A 13,912-nucleotide genomic window follows, 5' to 3' on the forward strand; every position below is an offset into this window, starting at 1 on the left:
GTTACAAGGAAGTGCACAGATGAGCTTAGAAGAAGGCTCAGAAACCTGACTGAAGTGCGCCTAAGCAAATAATCTGTGTCCGCATGTAAATCAGAACACCGATATCTCAGAAGGGAACGGGCCATGGTAGGGATGGGGGCCAGCAGCAGTCCCCTAGGGGTGCTGTGCTCTTCTATTTCTGTCTTTAGTGCAGGCTGCGTAGATGTTTGCTTTACAAAAACAAGTTAAAATGTGCACCTGCGGGACTGGCACTGTGGCATAGTGGGTGGCTGAAGCTGTGCGTGCACCTGTGACTCCAGCATCCCATATGGGCACCAGTTCAAGTCCTGCCTGCTCCACTTCTAATCCAACTCCCTGTTAATGGCCTGGGAAAGCAGTGGAGGATGACCCAAGTGCTTGGGCCCCTGTACCCGCATGGGAGACCCAGATGAAGCTCTTGGCTCTTAGCTTCAGCCTGGCCGTTGTGACCATCTAGGGAATGAACCAGTGGATATAAGATCGATCTTTCTCTGTAACTCTGACTTTGAAGTGAATAAATAAATCTTCACCCAAAAAATACACACTTATGACTATGCATTACTCTGTATGGGAGTTGCGTTTCTTGGTTAAGAAGCTCACACGTAGTACCTACCTTGAGACGGGTTCTGCCCTGTTTCTGGTTGAGGAATCTGAGATAAAAAGTTTGTCTGAGGGCCGGCGCCGTGGCTCACTAGGCTAATCCTCCGCCTTGCGGCGACACCGGGTTCTAGTCCCGGTCGGGGCACTGGATTCTGTCCCGGTTGCCCCTCTTCCAGGCCAGCTCTCTGATGTGGCCAGGGAGTGCAGTGGAGGATGGCCCAAGTGCTTGGGCCCTGCACCCCACGGGAAACCAGGAGAAGCACCTGGCTCCTGCCATCGGATCAGCGCAGTGCGCCGGCCACAGCGCGCCAGCCACGGCGGCCATTGGAGGGTGAACCAACGGCAAAGGAAGACCTTTCTCTCTGTCTCTCTCTCTCACTGTCCACTCTGCCTGTAAAAAAAAAAAAAAAAAAAAAAAAAAAGTTTGTCTGCAAAGAGGGAGCCAGGAGAAAGATCCAGAATCTGAGCCATCAGAATCGCATCCCAGGGCCAGCTTCAGTTCTAGGTGTCCCACAACGATGAATTCCACCCTCCCAGGATGGCTGGTACATCTGGGTAAGCAGATCAGATGTTCTGCAAAAGACAATAATAGCGCCTTTTGCACAGCAGTGTGGTGAGAATGAGTAAAACAGACGCGGAAAGTCCTTACATCTCTTTCTGGTCCTTGGCACTTTAAATAATGGGAACTGCTGGCGAAGACGACCAGAATGGTGACTCTGCCGAAGCTCAGACATTATGAGAAAGGATAAACTTCACGAGGAGAAAGCAAAACAGGGCGCAAGACAGCGGTCTTAATTTTTTCAAGTTTACTTAGTTTTATTTGAGTGAGAGAGCGAGCGAGTGAACAGGTTCACTCCTCAAATGCTCACAGTGGCTGGGGCTGGGCCAGGCCAAAGCCAGGAGCCAGGAGCTCCATCAGAGTCTCCCACATGGATGGTGGGGACCCAAGCACGTGGCCCATCTTCGTTCCCTTCCCAGGAGCATTGGTAGGAAGCTGGGTTAGGAATGGAGCAGCCAGGACTTGAACCAGTGCTCCAGGAAGGGATGCTGGCATCCCCCGCACCAGGTTAGCCTGCTGTGCCACACACCCACCCCATCTTCATTTTTTGCCTACTTCGTTTTTGTGCCAAGTCTGGAGAAGGAGACTTCCTGGGGGACAAGCTAGAGGAGCAAAGGAGAAGAGCCTTCTGAGGATCCCAGCAACAGCAGGCTTGAGAGAGGGGGGCTTCTGCTGCCCCCACGGCGCCCAGGGGGGCTCAGAGACCCTTCTTCGTGGGGAGCCGGAACACTTCTGCTCTCAGATGGAGACTGGGCCCCTCTCAAGGTCCCCACCCTCCACCCTGCAGTTTGATTCCACTGCAAACCCTCACTCCCGGCTCAGGACTCGACCCACTGTGGGCTTTTCAGCGTTTCGACAGTGGCTTTTGCCATTTTCTGTTGATTCGTTTGTACCAAGGCCCTCAGTGAGGTATTTATTTTATATCCCAAGTCAGTTTACACACACACATGTGCACACATACACACACACATGCAAAGCTGTGACAAAAGTTCACCCTTATACATACAAAAGTACACTCTGACGTTTGCTATGTATTTTTATTTCATAAAAATTGTTAACCACCCACAGTTGTGGGCCCGGTTCCTTATGGGTTCCAAGAAAAGCAGTGGAAGGCGCTGTCACACAAAGTCATTTATCATCAGGAAATAAGAGAGCGCGGGAAATCACCTCCACAGCCGGGAAGCAGTTCCCATAGCCGCGATTCCCCAGGCCGGGGGAAATGGGCGCCTTTCAGCTTAGAGGGAAATGAACTTGCAGGAGGGGACCTTCTTGTCCTTGCCTACAGGGCTGGTTCAAGTTGATGCAGGCCCGGTTCAGAGCATGCCCCAACGTAGCCCGCATGTTGTGGTCCTCCTGCCACAGAGATCTCAGCATTAAACGAAGCAGCCAATGAGCTTCAGACACCCACCCACCTGGGCAGGCGCAGCCCCTGCAGGAGGGCCTGGCCAGGCCTGGGTGCCTGGTGATTGCTGCCCTCCCTGGAACCTGACTGGAAACCCGCAGGGCCCTGGAGAACATCAGGGGCTTCTAGGGCTTTGAAATAGAAATGAGTCACAATAAAGGGTTTTGTGCTGCCGGGGGCATTGGCTCTTGACAGTCACAGCCTACAAACTTGATCATAGCTCACAGCCCTCTCCACTTGTTCTTCTCCTAACTCCAGCTTCTCGGATGCCTCCTTTCTTTCTCTCTCTCTGTCTCCAGCAGCTTAGAGGTGAACCTCTCCCTCTCCTCCCAACAATCCCAGCAATCCCTTCCTGCCAAAGGACCCTGGGGATGGCGTTATCCAGGGGGAGCAGCTACGGTGGGTTGTCTTTGACCAGCGCCACCAGCAGAGGGCAGTGTGCTAGCATGCAGGATCCCCTGAGAAGCCAGGCCTGTATCTCCCGGGGCCTCTCCCATCTGCTGGCTTCCCAGCATTGTCCACTCTTGATCTCTTTGTTTTTTCATTTGTGCGTGAGGTCATGTATTTATATAACGTGCCCAGTGCACGGTTGGCCTGTAAGGGATAAAACACAAGATCGTTTAACATCCGGTCCTGGAGCAACAACCGAGTTCTGGGTACGGGAAACACACAACAAAAAGAGGCTTGATCCCTGCCCTACTCTGGAGGAACTTGACGTCGTGACGACAGAGGCTGAGGTGGCACAGGGTGTTAAGTCGCTTACGACGCTGGCGTCCCACGTCACAGCGCTGATTCGAGTCCCAGCTGCTCAGCTTCCAATCCAGCTCCCTGCTAATGAGCCTGGGAAGGCAGTGGAAGACGGCCCAAGAGCTTGAGCCTCTGCTACCACTTGGGAGGCCAGGATGGAGTTCTATCCTCTGGTTTTGGCCTGGTCCAGTCCTAGCTGTTGTGCCTTTGTGGCCATATGGGGAGTGAGCTGATGGACAGATGATATCTCTCTGTCTCTCTGCCTTTCAAATAAGTAAATAAAGATTTTTAAAATGAGAACTATTGACGGTTTAACCAATAACCTATGTCAGTGTCGATGACAAGCAATTGGCTCAACACGTGGGCAGAAATACAAGTGAAATCCAACCAGGGAAAATCAAAAAGACATCCCAACTGAAGATCTGAATAGCACGTGCGTGCCACCGCTGGTGTGAGACGGGGAGAGGGCGGGAGGGTCCCTGAGAAACCGGAAGCATGGATTTCTCCCAGGACGGAACCAGGGGGAGAAGCAGAGACAGAACGGCTGGCTGCATTCCCTTCCACACCTCTTGAACTTTAACCCATCTGGTTTTTTTTTTTTTTAATTTTTTTTTTTATTTTTGACAGGCAGAGTGGACGGTAGAGGGAGACAGAGAGAAAGGTCTTCCCTTTGCCGTTGGTTCACCCTCCAATGGCCGCCGCGGTAGGCGCACTGCGGCCGGCGCACCACGCTGTTCCGATGGCAGGAGCCAGGTGCTTATCCTGGTCTCCCATGAGGGTGCAGGGCCCAAGCACTTGGGCCATCCTCCACTGCACTCCCTGGCCACAGCAGAGAGCTGGCCTGGAAGAGGAACAACCAGGACAGGATCGGTGCCCGACCGGGACTAGAACCCGGTGTGCCGGCGCAAGGTGGAGGAGTAGCCTGTTAAGCCATGGCGCCGGCCTTAACCCATCTGATTTTTAAGAAATTGTTTGTTTACCCAGTCACAAGGTCGCAGGGACTTCGGGAGCCAGAGGAAGCTTACATGATGCTTAACCTAGTTGTGACTTACTAGGGGAATTAGCTAGATAATAAGGCTTTCCCGGCCCCACAGGAACCTCTCAAGGGATTAAAAGAAGTTCCACGTTAATATGGGGAGCTGGGGGTGGGCAACCACCAGGTAGGCAGGACCCTGAGGACAGCCTTGGTGTCCCTGGTACCCCAAAGTCTTGTGTTGGTCTTTTTTTAAGATTTATTTATTTACTTGAAAGTCAGAGTTACACACACACACAGAGAAGGAGGCAGAGAGAGAGAGAGAGAGAGAGAGAGAGAGAGTTCTTCCATCCACTGGTCTACTCCTCAGTTGGTCACAATGGTCAGAGCTGAGCCTCTCTGAAGCCAGGAGCAAGGAGTATCTTCCACGTGGGTGCAGGGTCCCAAGCACCTGGACCATCTTCCACTGCTTTCCCAGGCCATAGCAGAGAGCTGGATTGGAAGTGGAGCAGCCAGGACTCGAACTGGTGCCCATACGGGATGCTGGCACTGCAGGTGGCAGCTTCAACCCTACGCTACAGTGCGGGCCCCTTGTGTTGGTCTTACAAGAAGTTGAGAGATGAGAAGCAGTTTAAGGGACTGGAGTTTTGTGGGTTAAACAACTGCTTGCGACCCTGGCTGTTTCCAGTCCCAGCTGGTTCGAGTCCCAGCTACTCCGCTTCTGATCTAGCTTCCTGCTAACATGCAGGAGGCAACAGATGATATGGCTCAAGTGCTTGAGTCCCTTTACTTACATGAGAGACTCAGATGGAGTTCCAAGCTCCCGGCTTCAGCCTGACCCAGCCCCAGCTGCTGTGGGCATTTGCAGAGTGAACCAGCAGATGGAAACATTTGAAGAAGAGGAAGATGAGGAGGAGGAAGAAGGGCTTTAAGCAAGGGTGCCACGGAGAACGGAGATGCACAGGAGCCTGTGGAAAAGGCTCTGGGTCTTTGCCTAACGCCATTGGCAGAGGGAGTAAAAGTGTCCACAGATGATGGAATACTACAAGCAGTTAAAAAAAAAAAATTCTGTCATTTGCAACAAAATAGATGCACCTGGAAACCATTACACTTAGTGAAATAAGCCAGTTCCCAGAAGACAAATACCAGATGTTCTCCCTGATCTGTGGGAACTAACAGAGTCCCTAAAAGGTAATCTATAGAAATGATTGACACTTTGGCTGGCGCCGTGGCTCAACAGGCTAATCCTCCGCCTTGCGGCGCCGGCACACCGGGTTCTAGTCCCGGTCAGGGCACCGATCCTGTCCCGGTTTCCCCTCTTCCAGGCCAGCTCTCTGCTGTGGCCAGGGAGTGCAGTGGAGGATGGCCCAGGTGTTTGGGCTCTGCACCCCATGGGAGACCAGGATAAGCACCTGGCTCCTGCCATCGGAACAGCGTGGTGCTCCGGCCGCAGCGCGCTGCCGCGGCGGCCATTGGAGGGTGAACCAACGGCAAAGGAAGACCTTTCTCTCTGTCTCTCTCTCTCTCACTGTCCACTCTGCCTGTCGAAAAAAAAAAAAAAGAAATGATTGACACTTTGAGATGCGATGATTTTGAACAGCCCCTGTCTTCGACTGTTGAGGACCAGTTGTGTTTTTTTCATACTATGTATTGATCTCTTTACTTAGTGTAGGGTTAATCTTACTTGTATAAAGTTAATTGAAAATAGATCTTTGCAAAAAATAAGAATGGGAATAGGAGAGGGAGGAAGAAGAAGGATGGGAGTGCAGGCAGGAGGGAGGGTAGAATGGGAAGAAACGCTACGTTCCTAAATCTGTATATACGAAATGCATGGAATTTACATACCTTAAGTAAAAGTTTTCTAGGTAAAAAAAAAAAATCCACCAATGGATGTATGGGTGCTTTAGAAGACAGCACTGTGGGCCAGTGTAGCAGGTGAACCCGCTGCCTGCAGTGCTGCATCCCTTATGGGCACTGGTTCCACCTGGCTGCTCCACTTCTGATCCAGCTCTCTGCTGTGGCCTGGGAAAGCAGTGGAAGATGGCCCAAGTCCTTGGGCCCCTGCACCTGTGTGGGAGACTAGGAGAAGCACCTGGCTTCAGATCTGCCCAGTTCTGGCGGTCACGGCCATGTGGGGAGTGAACCAGCACATGGAATACCTCTTGCTCTTGCTCACTCACTCGCTCGCTCTCTATTTCCCTCTCCTTCTGCCCCTCCTGTAACTCTGCCTTTCAAGTAAATAAGTCAACCTTAAATAAACCAACCAAAGGCAGCACTGTGTCTGGGGTTGCCTGGTAGGGTCAGCGTGATGACATGGGACTGCGGACACAGGTAGCAGCAAACCCCCTGCAGCAGCTGCCTCTCACCGCAGCTCTCCTGGCTTCCTATTTCTGCTTCCAGCTGCAGGCAATGAGTCACCCACGTCTCCCATTTCCCTGGGCTAATAAAGGGGCAGAGGCTGGGGTGGGGGAGGGGGCAAGGGAACATCCAGCAGCTGCTGCAGCGTGGCTCCCTGCTCCCCCCACCCGCTCCTCCACCCCCCCAGTTTACAACCATCAGAGATGGGGAGGGGGCTGGCAGGAGGATCTTGCTGGGGCTCAGCTGGATCCTCGCCTTCAGCCCCGAGCCTGGACGAACACCCTGCCTCCTCCATCGGACCGCCTGCCTCCTCCATCGGACTGCTCCCCGTGTCCTGACATCATCTGACCGCGTTCTGGCATCATCTCACTGCTCAGCACGATCCCATTCTCTCTGACCCTCGCCCTTGGTCCTCTTCACTGCCCTTCCTCCCCCAACCCGGCCTGAGTTGCTGGTGCCCCTCCAAGTTCTATTCCTGGCCCTCCTCTCCCGCTCCTCACAGCCCTCTTGAGCAATCTTGTCCGCTTGCCTGGTGTCAGCTCCCGCCTCTCGGTGACGCTCAGCAGGGCACCGGGTGAGGCGCGTGGTCAGCTGGTGGGGATGGCCTTCCGACGGGCGACACCCGCGGTCACCCAGTCATCCAAGAACAAAGCTTGTCCTGTGAGAGTGGCCTCTCCTTCCACCCCAAGTTCAGTCCATCTCTGGGTCCTGCAGATTTCGCCTCCTCTCCCTTTTCTCTATCACCTGCGCTCTGGTCCGGCCCCACCTCCCAGTTCAGTTCACAGTCCCATCTGGGGGGCTGGAGCATGGGGGGTCGCCCTGTCTGGGAACAGCCCTGAGTCTCAGGTGGCCCTGACAGCTGGCAGAGGAAAGAACTTCCTGCTCTGTGACTCCTTGGAAGCCGAGAAGGCTCCCCTCAGATGAGCAAGACTTTGAATTGTGATTGAGGACTGATAACAGAGCTTGCGGGGGGCTTTGGGGTTGGAATACTTAGGGTGAGTCCAGAGACAGATGTGCAAGGGCCATGGGCGTGTTTATCAGAAGGCCTCCTTCTCTCTCTATTTCTGCCTTTCAAATAAATAAATTTTTTTTTTGACAGGCAAAGTTACACGGTGAGAGAGAGACAGAGAGAAAGGTCTTCCTTCTGTTGATTCACCTCTCAAATGGCCGCTACAGCCGGAGCTATGCCGATCCTAAGCCAGGAGCCAGGTGCTTCCTCCTGGTCTCCCATGCAGGTGCAGGGCCCAAGCACTTGGGCCATCCTCCACTGCCTTCCCGGGCCACAGCAGAGAGCTGGACTGGAAGAGGAGCAGCTGGGACTAGAACCGGGTGCCCATGTGGGATGCTGGCGCTGTAGGCAGAGGATTAGCCAAGTGAGCCATGGCGCCAGCCCCATAAATATACATTTTAAAAAAAGAAGAAGAATAAGAGGAGGAGGAGGAGGAAGAGGAGGAGGAGGAGGGGATGGAACTCTAGTGTAGTAGGTTAAGGTTCATGTCCCAGCTGCTACATTTCTGATCCAGCTCTCTGCTAATGCGCCTGGGAAAGCAGTGAAAGACGGCTCAAGTGCTTGGGCCCCTGTACCCACGTCGGGCACATGGAAGAAGCTCCTGGCTCCGGGCTTCAGCCTGGCCCAGCCCTGGCTGTTGGGCCAGGAGTGAACCAGTGGAAGGAAGACCTCTCTCTCTCTCTGTCTCTCCCTCTCTCTGGCTATAACTCTGCCTCTCAAATAAATAAACAAATCTTAAAAAAAGAGAGCATTCTTATCAACTTTTTTTAAAAAAATATTGATTGATTGATTGATTGACTTTTATGAAAGGCAGAGTGACAGAGACAAGAGAGAGAGACTTTTTCCTGTTGATTTACTCCCCAGATGGCTGAATGGCTGGGGCTGGTCCAAGTGTACTTGGGCCATCTTCTGCTATCCATGACCTCACCCGCCATGTGCCTGTGGGCTGTGGGCTGTGGCCTGCCGGGAAGGGAGCTGAGTTTGCGGCTGTGGGCAGCAGCACCGTCTCCTGCTGCATATCCAGTCCTGTCTGTGAATGCTCCCAGCCAGAAACCCGCATGACTCCCTGGACAGCACCTTGTCCCCCACCCATCACTCATCTTACCTCCCCAAGACCTCTTCCGGCTCTCCTCTCCCTCCTCCTCACTCCCCCTGCCCCCCAGAACCTTCGCCTCCCCTCTTTCCCCTTTAACTTTATTGTCAGGAGCAAGTTTCCCTGCCAACGGATAAGGCTGCACAGTTTTGGGAGGGAGGGAGGCCCGGCTCCAACAGCGGATCCTCCTATCCTCCGATCCTCCGCTCTAAGCCTGTCTCCCGCCTTTCCAAGCGCCGCCTGATTGGCTCTCCGGTTGCAAACCCCGCTCTTCCCCCACCCTGCCTCCACCTGTGCCTCTGTTCTTGCTGCCCCTGCAGCCACCATTGGCAAGGCAGCGTCAGGACTCCCCTGCCGGTTCACTCCCCCACCCCGCACTCCCCGCCTCCCCCCAGGCTGCACAGGACACAGCGGTATCGGTATCGGTATCGGTATCGGTATCGGTATCGTGAGTGTCTGTCCAAGTTCCTTCTGACACAGCCTAGCATCCTTCTCGCCCCTCCCTGCGTCCCCAGCCCTGGGGCGGGGGCAGCTGATGCCCTGGCTGCTGCAACCCCTTTCCTGGGCTCCCTGTTGCACGGGTGTGTGTGTGTGTGTGTGTGTGTGAAGCAAATGTCCTGAACCAAGCTCGCGGAAGGATCCACCGAGACTCAACCCCTCTCCAGCCTCGTGTTCGCCATTCTAGGTGCTGCACCCTCCCCACTCCTGCACTCGCCTCTTCGCCTCCGCTCCGAAGCTCAGCGAGCCACGTGCCCCTGCACCACCCTGACCCTCCCCACGGGAGCACGTGTTGACTAAATCGGGCATCCTTCCGGTCTTCCGGTGAGGAACACGACGTGAGCCGTGCTCATTGTGCCCAGCCTTCTATCCCAGGTGCCCAGCGCGTAACAAACACTCGACAACGTTGGCGAAGACCTGAAACAGGACTTTATGAACTCTGTCATTAGGCCGTCACGGTGATCCAAGCGATTAGGAAGAGAATCGCAGGCTGGAAGATGGGGAAGGGGAGGAATTCCCCCCCCCCCAAAGGACACTAATGTGCAGAGTGCCTGGGGAGGCGGAGGGGCCCAGGGGAGCCGCCAGCACTTCAAGACCCTCTTGAGCTCAGGGTACCCGCTCCGCAACTCTACCGCCCAGGCCCCTCCCCTCCTTGCTCAAGCAGCCAAGCAAGCTTCCCTCCCAGCAGTGACCCAGCAGGTGGAGGAGATGATGAGATGACCAGATGGGGGACAGATGCGCAGTGCCTTCTGGGACCGACAGAGGGAGCAAATTCACGGGTCCCCTGGGTGTCCCAGGACACTTGGGCCTGGCTGAGGAGGGACACTCAGGCTGAGGGCGTCCAGGCTGTCAGCTTATCCGACAGGTGCCTTTCTCCTTGAAGGGATTCCTGTCCTCAGGGATGCCTTTGAGAAGGGGGTCGTTTCCAGCTTGGGCCTCCACGTATTCCCTGATGTCCTTGCCTGTCTTGGAAATCTGTGAAACACAAAACAGGGTCACAGTCCTTGTTGATTTCTCAGGATGCGGGACTTGTTCAGTCCAGGCAGAGGGGCCTTCTAGACGTGGGGGATGTGGGAGGGGATGGAGGAGGGGCAGGCGGGTGAGAGTCCCCTCTCTGACTCGCCCCTGTGTGGGCTGCTTGGCCAGGCCCAGGCCGGGCATGGGAAGTGTCTCTCCTGGGCTGGGGAGGTGCAGCAGCTCCATGCGGGTTCACCCCAGCCTCCTCCCACATCCTGCCCCATGTCCGAAGCACCTGCAGCCCGGGAGAGGCTCCGCCAGCTCCACCTGCCACAGGAGGGGCGGGGCGCGGGGGCGGGCAGGGAAGAGGAGGCTCACCGGAGCTCTGGGGTTCTGCACCTCCTTCCGCAGCTGCTCCACCTCCATCTTCAGTAGCTCCTTCTCGCTGAGGTCCTGGGCCATCCTGCCCTAGAGACACCTGAGCCCAGAAGGGCAGTCAGCAGCCACGGCCCTAAATCCCACCCGCGCTTCCGGCTCCCTCCACGCCTCGACTCCTACTCTAGCCCTGCGGGGTCCTTCAGGTCCGAAGCCTCCTTGGCATCCCACAGATCTTCACTGCCTCCCTCCGCTCCTGTGCCATGGCGAGCCTGCTCCCAGTCTGATGGGGGACGAGCCTGCTCCCAGTCTGGTGGGGGGTGAGCCTGCTCCCAGTCTGATGGGGGACGAGCCTGCTCCCAGTCTGGTGGGGGGCGAGCCTGCTCCCAGTCTGGTGGGGGACGAGCCTGCTCCCAGTCTGGTGGAGGAGGCACGATCTTCGCCCTGGAATGAGCATCTGTCTAAGAAGGGAACAGAGAAGCAACACAAAGGAGCTTCCTGTAGCATGGATAACTCGCGGAGCTCAGGTATTATTCCGCAGGGAGAGCTTGCTTTTTTGTCTCTAAGTCCCTCTCGGCAGAGAAGGGGCTCTGGAGCCTGCTGGACCCCAGCTCTGGTCCCAGCTCTGCCGCCTCCTTGCTGGGTGGCTTTGGCCAACTCACTCCACCTCCCTGAGGCTGTCTTAATCTCCCCACCTGCAAAATGAGTGTAATCTTAGTACCTAGCTCACAGGGCGATTGTGAGTGCTCAGAATGGAATGTGTATCAAATGTTTTTTAAAGATTTATTTATTTGAAAGGCATAGTTACAGAGAGTCAGAGGCGCACACACACACACACAGAGAGAGAGAGAGAGAGAGAAGTCTTCCATCCACCAGTTCACTCCCCAGCCACAACAGCTGGAGCTACACTGATCCGAAGCCAGGAGCCAGGAGATTTTTCTGGGTCTCCCACATGGGTGCAGGGGCCCAAGGACTTGGGCCATCTTCCACTGCTTTCCCAGGCCATAGCAGAGAGCTGGATTGGAAGTGGAGCAGCTGGGACTTGAACCGGTGCTCATGTGGGATGCCGGCACGGCAGGCGGCAGCTTTGCCCACTACGCCACAGCGCCGGCCCCATCAGATATTTTAATACTCTGCATGCCCCACCATGTATGATGAATGCCTGGATTATTATTGTCACTGGTAATGAGATTATCATCACTGCAGGGAAGACAGGAAGGCCTGCCTGGTGCTCTCGCTGCAATAGTACTAAGACTGGGGCCAGGCACTGTGGCTTAGCAGGTTAGGCCACCACTTGGGATGCCTGCGTTCCACATCAGAGCGCCCAGTTCCAGTCCCAGCTCCTCTGCTTCTGATCCAGCTTCCTGCTAATGTGCCCTGGAAGGCAGCGGATAATGGCTTGAGTACTCGAGTTCCTGCCAACCCATGGGAGAGACCCACTTGGAGGGCCTGACTCCAGGCTTCTGCCTGGCCAAGCCCTGGTTGTTGTGGGCATTTGGGGACGGAGCCAGCAGATAAAAGATCTCTGTCTGTCCATCTGTCTCTCTCTCTCTCTTTCTGTCACTCTGCCTTTGAAATAAACAAATCTTACAAACAAAACAAGACACCAATCCTGAGTCCCGGACCAGTACAACATCAGCCCCTCTCACCTGCCAGGGGGGAGCACGCAGTCCGCACCACCTCTCCAGGACCCAGAAGCGCTGGTGTGTGAGCCTCCCAGCTCCTCATCAGCTAAGAATCTTTGGATAAAGCAGATGGCCCGGGCACCAAGGTCTCTGCCGCCTAAGCTGATCATAGGCTAAGGTTCTAAGCCCATGCATCCTCCTGAGCTTCTGAGCCCTCCTTGCCAATGGAGCAGAGACACTGACGCTCTCCCCATCAGAGCACCCCAGGGACCAGATGCCAAATCCACCTGCCTCGGAGCCCCCTCCTCCTCCCTCCCCGGCTTCATTCATCGGCCCCAGAGGCCTCCCTGGCTCCCACCCTAAGCCTCACATTTGCCCCCTCCCCTGCCTTCTCCACACCTCGGAGCCCGCGCTGAGACTGTTCCTCCTGCTGACGCAAGTCCTGGACGAGCTCCTAGCTTCCCTTATCCGGGAAGCCCTTGTGTCCCCACCGTGGGAGTCCCTGCGATTTGAGCCTGCAAGGGTGTCCTGGCTCGCCCCTTGTTCACTTAGTCCATAGCACTGTGCTCCTGGCTTACAATGCCGTGCTAGTTAGTCCTGGGCGCCACGGCGGCCACAATCACCTGGGCCCACCCTGGCTGACCCCCACGCCCCCTGAGCCCTGAGTGTGGCTCTCTCTCATGTGCAGTCTCTGAGCCCTTGGTCTTCCTTGTGCTCTCCTCCCAGCACCACCCGAGGGCTGTGTCATTTAACAGATGCTAAGCCTGGCTCTGCCTGACACCTGTCAAATGGCAAGGGACCCCCTGCAGGAGGAGACACTAAGGACCCCCGTGGCCAGTGAGGGTTCCTCTTATTTCCCGGCCTCTAGGCCAGGGCTGGGGAACCTCCTGCCCAGGGCCATTTGGATCTTTACAGCATCATGCAGGGGCCATACAAAATTGTCAGCTTGGAAATGAGCCTGCTGTAGATGTACTGAATTTTGAGTCCTGCCTATGGAAGACTCAGCAGGGCCAGACCAGAGGATTTTGTGGGCCTTGCACCACCTGCAGGCCAGACATTCCCCTTCCCCCAGCTCCTGCCCTGGCCTAGGAGGGCAGTCACAGCGGGAGGAACAGGAGGATGTCCATTTTCCATCCTAATGTTCCCCGCGCCAGGACCCCAGTCCCACGTGTAGCTAGCAGTGAGCGCTAAGAACTGGAGATGGGGGACAGGACCTGAGCCCATACCTCCTGAGCTCCGCTGCTGCTTCCTGAACCAGGGAGGTCAACGTGGAATCTGCACCCGGTGCGTCTCAAGTCCAAGTCCTTCCTGTTGCTCAATCGGAGTCCCTCCCGCTACAGCTGCCCGGCTTCATCTTTGCCTGGTCTCCGGCAGGCGCAGGCCGTGCCTAGCGGAGCCTTCTCGCTGGCCACCCTGCACGGGCCTGACAGCACCGCCTCTGGCTGCGTCTTCCTGGTGTCCAGTCCTCTTGCTGTTTCCTATTGTTGCTGCGCCGCCACCGTCACCCGCTGTCCCCACGCCGGACTGCTCTCCATGTCCCATCCACCCTCCACTCCCCCGTCCCGCGGTGACTCACCCCTGAGCTTCCCAAGGAAGCCCCCACCCTCTGCCCTTTCCTCCCCTCTTCCATGAGTGGAAAATCCATCCCCCACCCCAATGCAGGCCAGCCCCCTTCCTCTCAGTCTCCCCTCCCAGCCC

At 55.8% G+C, this 13,912-nt stretch overlaps 1 protein-coding gene across 1 annotated transcript; it reads right to left on the minus strand.

The window, feature by feature from the left end:
* Positions 1–9,989: 9,989 nt before the first annotated feature.
* GNGT2 (G protein subunit gamma transducin 2) lies at positions 9,990–13,719 on the minus strand. The gene is made up of 3 exons (XM_062216724.1): positions 13,441–13,719; positions 10,593–10,692; positions 9,990–10,232 (listed from the first exon to the last, which is right to left on the minus strand). Exons 2-3 carry the CDS (start codon positions 10,674–10,676, stop codon positions 10,107–10,109), a joined length of 210 nt encoding a protein of 69 aa, XP_062072708.1. The 5' UTR covers positions 10,677–10,692; positions 13,441–13,719; the 3' UTR covers positions 9,990–10,106.
* Between the last annotated feature and the right edge of the window lie 193 nt (positions 13,720–13,912).

This window comes from Lepus europaeus, chromosome 18 (assembly GCF_033115175.1).
Source record: "Lepus europaeus isolate LE1 chromosome 18, mLepTim1.pri, whole genome shotgun sequence".
NCBI classification, from domain to species: Eukaryota; Metazoa; Chordata; class Mammalia; order Lagomorpha; family Leporidae; genus Lepus; species Lepus europaeus.